Raw genomic sequence first — 12873 nt, forward strand, 5'->3', positions numbered from 1 at the left:
GTCCTTAAAACAGAAAATGTACCATCTGTCAGAGGCTGACTCCTGTCACAAACTGGGTTGCTTAGACATATGATTCCAGATCTCTTTTATAAAACCTGATTGCATTTGTGGGTGCTGTAAACAAAGTTATCATGAGAGAGAATGAACTTCACACGTGAAACAGAAAAGCACTAGGACACCTACCTTCATAGTAAGTGCACTTTCTTATTCTCTTGTTGCTAGCATAACCTGCTACCAGCAAACAGCTCTGCACATGAAATGCTATATATTTAAATGTCACTTAAGGAGAAAAATCAACCCTCCAAGAATGTTTGGGCCCCACTGACTGAAATGTGAGGCTGTTTCCATTGGAAAAAAATAAAGCTTTTGGTGGGGGTTGGGAGGGGAGGTTAACTGCATATCATCACCCTCTTCCATTTTATTAAGCTAGCCATATTTTGTGATTATATCTATATGTAACTCTTTTGGTGAAAAGTAAAAGGAACAAAGAAAATACATTTCATTTTCTACTACTTGATATTCTTTCCAAAATCATCTGGTTCCTTTCTCCATAACCCTTCTCAATACAATGTTTATAAAGAAAATATAACTTTTAGCAACTTTTAACTATAAAAGACTTTGCTTCATGGTCTGAAATATCTGAACTGAATACTGCAAAGGATCTTCAGTGATTGGGGACCCCTAATTTAGAGTCTGTAAAGCTATCTAGAAGAAATATGGGTATATTTGTGTTATTATTGGGAGACAAGGCTTCTGTCTACAGTCTTTTAAAAAAATGACCCCACTTTTATACCATAAAACGTTCTATATTCTTAAAGTCCTTAAGTATCTGCTCTCTCATCTGATCCCCGTAATAATTGTGAAGCCAGCAGGGCTATAATCCCTGCTCTATACACAGGTGAGGACCTGAGGCTCAGACACCTTGGGGGACACAAGGCCAGTGGATGCTAAATGCCTCCTCCACCTATTCAAACTTTTCCAGGCTCCTGAGCTAGCATACTAGGATTTTATAACTGTTGGGTTGTATTAGGTGATTTCATGAATAGACAACATGACAGCTCTGTTACACACTGGGAACAAAGAAACTTCAAAAAATCTCAACCAGGTTTGCTTCATCACAGAATAGAATAAATGGAAGGCATTTATCCTCTATTATGGGCTGAACTGTCCCATCCAACTTTACATGTTTAAGTCCTAAACCACCCAGTACCTCAGAATGTGACTGTATTTGGAGACAGGGTCTTTAAAGAGGCAATAAAGTTAAAATGAAGTCATACAGGTGGGTCCTAATCTAACAGACTGGGGTTCCTATAAGAGTAGATCAGGACACAGGCTCACACAGAGGGAAGACCATGTGAGGAGAGAGAGAGAAGACAGCATCTCCAAGTCAAGGAGAGAGATTTCAGATGAAACCAACCCTGCCGACACCTTGACCTGAGACTTCCAGCCTCCAGGGATGTGAGTAAGTAAGTTTCTGTTAAGTCACCTACTCTGGTACTTTGTATGGCAGCCCTAGCAAACTAATGTACCCTTCAACTTTATGTATCTAAAAGGTACTTTCTCTGCTATTTCATGGATCATCTAAAGGGGTCAATCAGACAGTGATCAGCTCACCTGAACTGTGTGTTTAAAAAAATATGACTTGGAAGCATCTTTTCTCAGATGTTGGGTTTTCTTTTCAGATGAATGAATTCTGCTCTATTAGAGGGAAAACCTTGTTGACTTAGGCTAATGTTCCCAGTGTTACAGGTCTCAACAGTGCATTGGTATCTGATGCTTGCACATTCAAAAAACTGATAATCTGACAGCTCACCTAAAAGGATGCAGAGTATGCAGAAATAATGCCAAGAAGACATTTAACTGGGATGAGAATCAAGAAATGTATTTCTTTCCTTAGAGATGACCTGACCCAGTGGCAAGACTGGAATCCAAAGGAATGTTTTGTCACACTGTGAACTTGGGTGATGGCCACACCTTGGCTACCACGTGAAAGGAGCAGTGTTCTCAGACTTGACACAGAACACAGTACGTAGGACAGCATGCAGCCTCCCCCAGTAGGTGAGCCTGGACCCACTCTCCTCATCCATGACATGGATAAAAATGGACCATGAGATTAAGTGAAATCATACATGTGAGAGCAATGTAAAATGAATTATAAAGAATTACACAAATATAACTTAGTATTGTTAGAGTAGATGCAGCATTATTAGACTAGGAATAACAAGATTTCTAATTCTATGGCCTATGTTTGCTCCTGTATGTATGTTACAACTTGATTTAAAACATTCACTGAAAGAACAGATTTCTAATTCTGAGTTTGCTGCAAACTAGCTTAACACCAGTTATATATATTGGCCACCTTCCTTTTAAAGGGCCTTAGTTTCCTCACCTGTAAAATGAGGGTGTTGAATCCTATTATATTATCTGGACTGAACTTAAATTCTGTGATCTATTTCTCATTACTCAGTGTCTTGATAACACATAATGATAATATGGTTTTTAAATGAAGACTCTGACACATAGGTGGGTACATCTCTTTTTGATATGAAATGCTTAAGGTCAAAAGAGCAAAAGGGTTTTGGAGATTCCTGGGTCTCTAGGTCTTAGGAAGGAAGGCCTGACTGGGAGACATTCTAGTAGATGAAAGCACTGTGTGAATTTCAGGCATAAAAAATACAGAGCTCTTTGTCCAACTTCTCAACATTTGTACACAATATAAGTACTTATGTAAAGTTCAGAACACAGACTTCCTTGTCCTTAAACCTAGGTACGAACTCCAACTCTACAAACTCTGCAGCCTGCTCTGTGACCCAGGCAATTTCTAATCCTATGAGCAGTGGAAGGTTCTGCTCTGCACTTCCTCTATTTCTAAGCAGGATTGAGATGAGACAGTGACAGAGGGAACTTAGACCACATTTTAGATAATTTTTCCATATAGAAGTACTTAAGATACTGGGACATGTTTTCTTTAAGACATATTTTAAATATTACAATAGTAATCATATTCTACTCACAACTAAAAATCAGGGAAATGCAGAAAAGCAGGAAGAAGGGAAAATACACCCATAATTTAGTGCTCAGAAATAAATTTTGATGGGTAAGCCTGATTGCAGGCAGCTGGAAGCCTCATCCCATCATGAACCACAAATGTCAAGAGGTAAGAACACCAAACCTTTCTTCCACTCCTCTATCTTCTCATCAACCCACTCCCACCTTGTTCCAGAAAGAATTAAAGGCAGCTGTATGACAATGGCTAAGTCTCTTAAACTAGACCTCAGTTACCATCTCACCTTTGTTAGGAAGGTGTCATGTGACCTGAATGTTACCCATTGAGAACCTTTCTCAGTGCTTAGAGCATCACACACCCCATCTCTGAGAAAGTGCTTTGTAAACCTTCAGGCGCCATTCTGACTATAGAGTTAAGGTATTGTGAGTTCTTGATTTGTCCTGATGACGATTTTACCTTCTAGAAGGTAGAGGAAGCTTAAGGGGGGCAACTGGACCTAATTCTAAACAACAAGGAATTAGGGATAAAGTGATGATATCAGGTAGACATTTTCCTTACAGATTAGCAAACAGAAGAGACCCACACCTTTCCCTGGTAAATCTTCCTAGAGCCAAAATATTCTAAACTGCTTTCCCTTAAACTCTCAAATTTCCTGGATATGCCTTGATAGCACTTTTAGTACAAATGTACTGAGCACCAATAAGAGTGAATGTGAAGGGTCTGCAAAATGAGTTTTCTGTGCTCTATGAGAATCTGAACCCAGAGTCCAAAAGTGTGGAAAGTCCAAGATGGCATCTCTCTCCCAGGCCCATGTGTGTGCACACAGAAGAGCACACACATCTTACCCCACTCCCAAATCTGCTGCAGAATCTCAGGAGACCTGCCTTCAACCTGAAATGTGTTATTAAGACCCACTCATGAGACTGTGCATGAGATGTGGGATGAGAATCAAGAAATGTATTTCTTTCCTTAGAGATGACCTGACCCAGTGGCAAGACTGGAATCCAAAGTAATGTTTTGTCTCACTGTGAACTTGGGTGATGGCCCCACCTTGGCTACCACGTGAAAGGAGCAGTGTTCTTAGACTTGACACAGAACACAGTACGGAGGACAGCATGCAGCCTCCCCCAGCAATTGCTCCTCTGTGCTCCCTGGACCAGCTCTGTGACCTTAGATGATCCCTCACCCACTCTCCTCATCCATGACATGGATAAAAATGGACCATCATGAGATTAACAAATGACATGGGGAATTTTAAGAATAAAAATTATGCTAGTAAAATATTCTATATTGCATAAAAAAGTTATTAAACTGTCTCTAGCATTATCCAAGTAATATTATAGCATTATAAAACTGTTCCTTTCTGGTAGTGAGTATTTCATAATCTTCCCTTTATGAGATTTTATTTTCCTATTTATACTTTGCACATTTATTGCTTTTTTATAACAAAAAATATTTTTATGGATTAGATTCAATTAAATAATAGAATTTAAAAAACACATCCATCTGTCTCTGTGCAGAAGTATTCACTAGTGCAACAAAATGTAGTTATTATACCTTACGCACTTACAGTGATAGGACTTTATGGTGACAACCCTGTTGGTTATGCCCTTCATCAGCCTGTGTCCCTTCCCCAGCTACTCCCTGGAGACAAACTTTGATTACAACTCCCGGCAGCAGGCTCACCTGTTTCGCCCTTTCAGAGGGCAGCGGCCTCTGCCTTATCCAGTGGTTGCAACATCTTGTAAAATAGGCTGTTTTTATCCTGTAGCAAATGATATGGCCATCCAGATTCTCTTTCTCTCCCTGAATCCAAAACCTGTTAACAGCAGAAAGAAATCCATTAGCACACAATATCTCCCCGTACCATACTACAGCCCAGACCATATTTCAAAATGGTGCAGGACAGGGAGAAAAGAGAGAATCTGTTTGAGTGGTGTGACTGGCTGGTGTGTAAATGGTCTGATTACTCTGCTTTACTGGCTAGACAAAGGCCTAACCTGACCTTTTAATATTACAATGTTATAGGAAAGGAAGAAAATGACAGTTATAGACTAGGATTACTGGCACTCTGTAGCATCTTCTATCTTCCCAGGGTATTTGGAATTATTAGCATGATTTAGCAGAGAAGGCAATGGCAACCCACTCTAGTACTCTTGCCTGGAAAATTCCATGGATGGAAGAGCCTGGTGGGCTGCAGTCCATGGGTTCACTAAGAGTTGGACATGACTGAAGCGATGCAGCAGCAGCAGCAGTATTTAGTGCTTTTAACTCTCAGGCTCTGATCTTTGAGGCAATTTATACAGATATACACAGTTGGGAAATATCTTGATTCAAGAAAAATCAAACTGCATTTACCTTTAAAGTATGTTGACATCATACAAACCAGAGGGCAGTGCCCTGACAACAAATTAAATGTCAAGTTGATTTGAGAATCTGAGCAATATTTGGGGAAAAAAGAAAATGCTTTCAGAATTTCTTTAGGGTCCTGGATTATGTCAGCTGCTAAGAGAAACAGAATCCCTTGTCTGAGAGGCTAGTATGCTTCTAGAAGTTGGCTGTGGTTGTGGTTTATTCTTCTGAAAGTAGAAAACTGGCAAAAAGAGCTGGTACAGAAGCAGCTTTTACAGAATTGCTCCGTACAGAAGAAATCTCTAGAAATCTAGTTTTCTCTTTGGTAAGACTAAAGAAGCAAGTAAGAAATTGAGCTCTGAATTCCAGTGATCTCAGCCTGTAGAGCACATGGGGCAGCCCAGTCTAACTGCCTAGGATCTGAATCTGTTTTCACAAATTATTAATATCTTTCTTATTTTGTTCCTCTTTCTCTCTTAAACTGCCTGCCTTTAACCCCTTTTATTGCTCCTAATAAGTCTGCTAAATGGAAATTGAAAGGGAGAGGAAGGGGCTCTTAACTCTGTCTTTCTACTTATTAGTGATTTTGGTTAATGGTTCTGGAGAGAAAAAAGTGTCTGAAATAAATGACCCAAATGATATAATCATAAAAACATTCCTGATGTTAAGCAGTACTCAAGTCTTCACTTAGGTCATAGAGTAAATGTATCTTAAGAGAATATGCTGGATGGACTTCCTGGTGGCTCAGTGGTAAAAGAATCTGCATGACCATGCAGGAGTCATGCCTTTGATCCCTTGTCCTGGAAGATCCCACAGGGTGCAGAGCAACTAAGCCTGTGGGCCACAGCTACACAGCATGTGCTCCAGAGCCTGGGAGCCACAACTCCTGAGCCCATGTGTCACAACTACTGAAACTCGCTTGTCTACAGCTTGTGCTCTGCAGCAACAGAGGCCACCACAATAAGAGGTCTTCACACTGCTCATAGAGAAGCTCCACTCACTGCAACTAGAGAAAAGTTTGTGCAGCAAGGAAGACCCAACACAGCCTAAAATAAATGAATAAATTAATTTAATTTTTTTAAAAGAGAAGAGAATATTCTGGAACTCTAAACAAGATACAGGTTGTTTTCCCACATCTAGATATTTCAATTTATTTCATCCTTTGTATTTAATTGGAAACATTAATTAAGTCTCAGAAAGGCTATTTTCCTGTTAATCATTTGTTTACTACTGTGAATCATTGCTAAGGGCAGCTTTCTCAAACAAGTCCAAGAATAATTGAATCTGTCTCATCCACATAACAATTTAAATGTTCTGTAACGTGGCATACCAATTTAGATGCCCCAAATGTGCAATTTTACTTAAGCATAGGATAATAGAACATAACTGTTCTTCCTGAAGTTGAATAAGAATAAATGCAGTTTTAAAACACTGGTCTCCATATATCTATGGTCAATTAATCTATGAAAGAGTAGACAAGAATATAGAAAAATACCCTTTTTTTTTTTTTTTTGTAAATAGTAAATACTGGTAATTCGGTAAATGGTAAATACTGGGAAAGCTGGACACCTGAAAATGAATGAAATTAGAACACTCACTCACGCCATACACAAAAATAAACTCAAAATGGTTTAAAGGCCTAATATAAGACTTAGTACTATAAGACTAGAGGAAAGCACAGGCAAAAGACTCTTTGACATGAATCATAGTAAATATTCTCTTGATCACTCTCCCAAAGCAAAAAAAATTAAAGCGAAAACAAATAGGACGCAATCGAATTTAAAAGCCAAGGCTCATATCAAGGTCTACAAGAGCAGAGAGGGGACACAGGCTGAGAAGAGACCAGAAATAGAAATTTATCAACTTAGCCTTTACATTTACTGATTTGATTAAAGATTCTAGATATTTCAGAGCAAACATTAAACAAATCCAACTTCTCTTTATGTACAGAGAAACAGGTATAATTTTGAATTTTTAACATCTTTTAATAAGAAAAGGTTCCTATAATTTTCCTGTCCCCACTCTTCCTGTAACCCAAGTTAAACTATAAACTAAATCACACATTCAAGTTGGTATGATAACAACCCCTGAATCCCAGGATCTCTCCTGGAACCCCAAAATTGAATGGCTTATCAAGCTCTCGTAGGTTAAGTAAAAATACATTAAGTTGGATGAGTCAGTCAGTTACATAAGCTCAATGAAGATGTGTTCATCAAGCTGTTTATGTGCAGATATTCCAGACAGCTGTCCTAGACATGAAAATGAAATGGACCCACTGTAAGATAATTTCATCCATTTTCACTGTCAGGATGTCATCAGTGATATAGATGAGTACATGGAGAGATGGGGAACAGAAGAGGGTAGAGGAAAAGCTTAATAAGAAAGATGCTGGGAAATGATGACAAACAATAGAGATAGATCCCACTTAGCAATACATAGAGTTGTGAGGGGAAAAACCTGAGAGTCAGACCTCTGCCTTTGGCCATCAGGTGATGACACAGGACAGCTGTCCAACCCTGGAAGGTGGGTCCCTCATTGGTAAAATGGTGCCTGTGATTTTCTCAGTGACTAGACAATGTGGGAGGTATTAACTCAAAATCATTTCTTAGGTCTTGAAATAATAAATCCTTCTCTCACTGGGGGAATAATGAAGGTTGGGTCATAGTTACCTCCACAGCTGCTCTCTCATAACTACTGCTTTTGCTCATTGGCAACCCCCTCATAAAGTATTTCTTCTCTCAGACTATGCTTTCTACCTCAGTGTTAGTTATCTCTCTTCTGAAAACTTGAATGAAATATCTTGGCATGTTTTTGAAGGAGTTTTTCTCTTCTCAAATGTTCTAATTGCAGCCATGCAGCTTTATGAAAGAAATATTTCATGAAGGTTAAAAACAGAATTTAAGTAAAACTGTATGAGCTGTTTTGTGCTTTTCAGGTGGGGATGTTACAACAGTTTCTGGTTTTAGCTTCTGTGAGAAAATTCTAAGAAGGGGTTTGAGTTGAGGAAGAAACATAAAGAATATAGAACCATAAATTGACTATAAACAGAAGACGTGGGATCTGAGTTTCTTAGCTCTGGTTTTGGTTCTTCATCATTCATTGCCAAAGAATACTTTAACTAGAGACAGTGAAAATGTTGACCACAAACAACAATACTGTTAGAGCAAGAGCAGATTGTCACAAGCTTCCTTTGTTCACACTACCAGGGAGAATCCGGGTGATATGAAGACTGCAGTGAGCAGAGACTGGAGGGAAAAGCTGTGCTGTTGGCTGCAGAGCAAGCAGGTCACGAGCACCCAGTTAATCCTGAAAACTACAGGAAGAACCCTCTAATGTAGAGACAGTGGTGAGTCTTAGGATAAAGAGCATTTTTTAATTTGTCTGTCTTCACTGTTTTGTGGCAACAGAGAAAGTAAGGAAGATTATGTTAGCTGTCATTATGACTCCATCATGTTTAAAAAATTTAACATTGAGAGAACTTCTTTGTGAAATAGAATTCTAAGCCTGACACATTAATGGTGCTTAATGAACCAAAGCCAGGTAAATCCCTTTGGAGAGTAAACACATATACAAAGCTATTAATTAGGTCCCAGTTGTTTCCCAACAAGCCCTTTTGCTGATTTACTTACACTGAACAAAACCATATCCATCTAATCATTTCTAGATTTTTGGTAAAAGTGATAATTTGGAAAATAAATAGATGTCTAAGTTTGAGATTAATTATACTCCATCTCTATGATGGAATTATAGGCAGCTATTAAGAACCAAGCTGTGAAAAATTAATAAATGACGGGGAATTTTAAGAATAAATAAAAATTCTGCTAATAAAATACTCTGTTTTGCAATAAAAAATTATTTAACTGGCTCTAGGGTTATCCAAATAATATTATAGCATTGTACAACTAATACTTTCTGATAGTGGGTATATTGTAATCTTACCTATATGAGATTTTTTTTTTTATTTTCCTATTTATACTTTGCACATTTATTGCTTTTTATAACAAAAAAAATTTTTATGGATTAGATTCAACTAAAAAATAGAATTAAAAAAACCATCCATCTATCTTTGTGCAGAAGTATTCACTAGTGCAACAAAATGTAATTATTACACCTTGAGTTCTGTTCAATTCAGTGGCTCAGTCATGTCTAACTCTTTGCAACCCCATGGACTGCAGCATTCCAGGCCTCCCTGTCCATCACCAACTCCCAGAGTTTACTCAAACTCATGTCTGTTGAGTCGGTGACGCCATCCAACCATCTCATTCTCTGCCGTCCCCTTCTCCTCCTGCCTTCAATCTTTCCCAGCATCAGGGTCTTTTCCAATGAGTCAGTTCTTCACATCAGGCCAAAGTATTGGAGTTTCAGCTTTAGCATCAGTCCTTCCAATGAATATTCAGGACTGATTTCCTTTAGGATGGACTACTGGATCTCCTTGCAGTCCAAGGGACTCTCAAGAGTCTTCTCCAACACCACAGTTCAAAAACATCAATTCTTCGGCACTCAGCTTTCTTTATAATTCAACTCTCACATCCATACATGACTACTGGAAAAACCATAGCTCTGACGATATGGACCTTTGTTGGTAAAGTGATAGCTCTGCTTTTTAATATGCTGTTTAGATTGGTCATAACTTTCCTCCCAAAGAGTAAGTGTCTTTCATGGCTTCAGTCACCATCTGTAGTGATTTTGGAGCCCCCCAAAATAAAGTCTGTCACTGTTTCCACTGTTTCCCCATCTATTTGCCATGAAGTGATGGGACCTGATGGCATGGTCTTACTTTTCTGAATGTTGAGTTATACCTTAAGCACTTGCAATGATAGGACTCTATGGTGACAACCCTGTTGGTTATGCCCTTCGTCAGCATCTGTCAGTTCCCCAGCTACTCCTTGAGTCCAGTCACCCGCCCTCTGGAGCATCAGTCTTTGCAACAGATTGACTCATCTTTATGTCCATATTAAAGCTTCCAGAATAGACAATCACCTGTTTTCCAGAAAGCAATGAGGTACGGTCATCCCTCAGTGTGGGTACAGTTCCAGAGCACGAGAATGAAGTGAACATGGCAGTAAAGTGAGTGATATGAATGTTCTGGGAAACCAGAACATTCCCAGAACAGAAGTTATGTTTACACTACACTAACCCATCATGTGTGTAACAGCATTATGTCTGAGAAAACAATATACAGAACTTAATCCAGAAACAGTGCATTGCTGAAAAAAATACTAACCAACAGAGGAGACTTCAGCAAGTCATAGCAGTAACACTGATGTTACAGATCACCAGAGAAACAATAACGATTGTAAAAAAGTTTGACATATGTTGAGAATTACCAAAAGGTGAGGCAGAGACATGGAATGATCAAACACTGTTTTTGAAAATTGGCGCCCATAGAATTGTTCAATGTAGGGTTATGATAAACTCTCAGTTTGTAAAAATGAAGTATCTGGGAAGTGCAGTAAAACACGGTATTTCTAAAGCAAGAAATATAAATAAGGTTCAAATCGGGAAAGGAGTATGTCAAGGCTGTATATTGTCACTCTGCTTATTTATCGTATATGCAAAGCACATCATGCAAAATGTTGGGCTGGATGAAGCTCAAGCTGGAATCAAGATTGTCAGGAGAAATATCAATAACCTCAGATATGCAGATGACACCACCCTTATGGCAGAAATCAAAGAGGAACTAAAGAGCCTCTTGAAGAAAGTGAAAGAACAGAGTGAAAAAAGCTGGCTTAAAACTTAACATTCAAAAGATGAAGATCATGTCATCCAGTCCCATTACTTCATGGCAAATAGATGGGGAAACAATTGAAACAGTGACAGACTTTATATTCTTGGGCTCCAAAATCATTGTAGACAGTGACTGCAGCCATGAATTAAAAAGACACTTGCTCCTTGGAAGAAAAGCTATGACAAACCTAGACAGCATATTAAAAAGCTGAGACATTGCTTTGCCGACAACGGTCCATCTAGTTAAATCTATATGGTTTTTCCAGTAGATATAAGATGTAAGAGTTGGACCATAAAGAAAGCTGAGTGCCAAAGAACTGATGCTTTCAAACTGTGGTGCTGGAGAAGACTCTTGAGAGTCCCTTGGACTGAAAGAATATCAAACCAGTCAATTCTAAAGGAAATCAACCCTGAACATCCATTAGAAGGACTGATGCTGAAGCTGAAGCTCCAATATTTTGGCTACCTGATGCGAAGGGCTGACTCATTGGAAAAGACTCTGATGCTGGGAAAGACTGAAGGCAGGAGAAGGGGATGACAGAGGAGGAGATGGTTGGATGGCATGACAGACTCAATGGACATGAATTTGAAACAACCAAGACATAGTGAAGGACAGGGAAGCCTGGTATGCTGAACTCCATGGGGTTGCAAAGAATCAGACATGAGTGAGCCACTAAACAACAATGACTTTCAGGAAAGAGAGGAGAAAATTATATTACTGGAGGTTCCTATCAAGTCTTACAAGGAAGGATACATTGAGAAATTGAACATAAATGAACACAACTAAAATGGTGAGGGTCTTACCATTATCTGTTGACAGTCAATGACATTGCTCAACCTGTGTGCGATGGTTAGCACAGTGCACTGGGCAAATTTCTCACGAATTTTTTTTTGTATTAACTCATCAGTTCTAGAATCAAACAAATTTATTTAGTTCAGTAAAGGCAGGAAAAGCAGACTTAAGACTTAAAAATATCATGATACTTTTATAATGTTTTTAAAATTAATACCTTAACATATAATCTTGTTTCTAAAAAACTAAGTATAAAATACCTATTTATAAATTTAGTGTTTTTCATAAAATGATGGAAAATAGTCTCCCCTCAAAATTGCTTGAAACTATAAGGAGCTGGATTAAGGAATCTAGATCTCTCAGGATGCTTCATAACAATACTAACTCCATATAACATGTCTTGGTTTTTCCTTTGTTTTCTGGAATTAATATTATCAAGAAATATCCATGGGGCCAAGAGAACACTTAGAAACATTTGTAAGCATCACTAAGTGTTTTCCATTCACCACATTTAGAAGTCAAATTCAAGGTTTCCTGGGTCTCAGCTCCATACCTTGGATCCACATTTGATGTGGCTTTGTCAATAATCAATATCTGATTTTTCTTGAGAATAGCCCTGGCAAGGCACAATAGTTGTTTCTGTCCAACACTCAAGTTCAATCTGGATTCTGCTAATTCAGTATTCATTTTACCAGGAAGATGTTCAATGGTGTCTTTAAGTTGCACCTGTAGATACAGAATGAATGACATTTTCCTAAGCAAACTGTTATTGAAGTAGACAAGCCTCTTACACATTAGAACTTTGATGTCCTCAGAACTTCTTATGCATCTTACATGTACAGCCAGGTGATGGGGAGAGCTCTTTCCAAAGAGCATTCACTGAGAAAGATGGTAGAGTCAACTCAGGACAGAAAGATCTCAATGTCCCCCATCCCTGCCACAGGACATCCACCAGAAACCCCACCTAGGGGTTAGTTAAGGAAGTCTTTCAAAA

General features: G+C 38.6%; 1 protein-coding gene across 5 annotated transcripts in view; it reads right to left on the bottom strand.

Moving 5' to 3' along the window:
* Positions 1-12873, bottom strand: part of LOC122686751 (ATP-binding cassette sub-family C member 4-like) — a 2082459-nt gene that overhangs the window by 975183 nt on the left and 1094403 nt on the right. The window contains exons 28-30 of one of the 5 annotated variants that reach the window (XM_043891987.1): positions 12433-12605; positions 11891-11996; positions 4694-4826 (exon numbers count right to left, since the gene is read on the bottom strand). The exons of the other annotated variants lie outside the window; for them this stretch is intronic. Coding sequence (XP_043747922.1) covers positions 4707-4826; positions 11891-11996; positions 12433-12605 — 399 coding nt within the window. The 3' untranslated portion in view covers positions 4694-4706. The remainder of the gene's footprint in view (positions 1-4693; positions 4827-11890; positions 11997-12432; positions 12606-12873) is intronic. 5 annotated transcript variants of the gene reach the window in all.

This window comes from Cervus elaphus, chromosome 30 (genome assembly GCF_910594005.1).
Source record: "Cervus elaphus chromosome 30, mCerEla1.1, whole genome shotgun sequence".
Taxonomy (NCBI): Eukaryota; Metazoa; Chordata; class Mammalia; order Artiodactyla; family Cervidae; genus Cervus; species Cervus elaphus.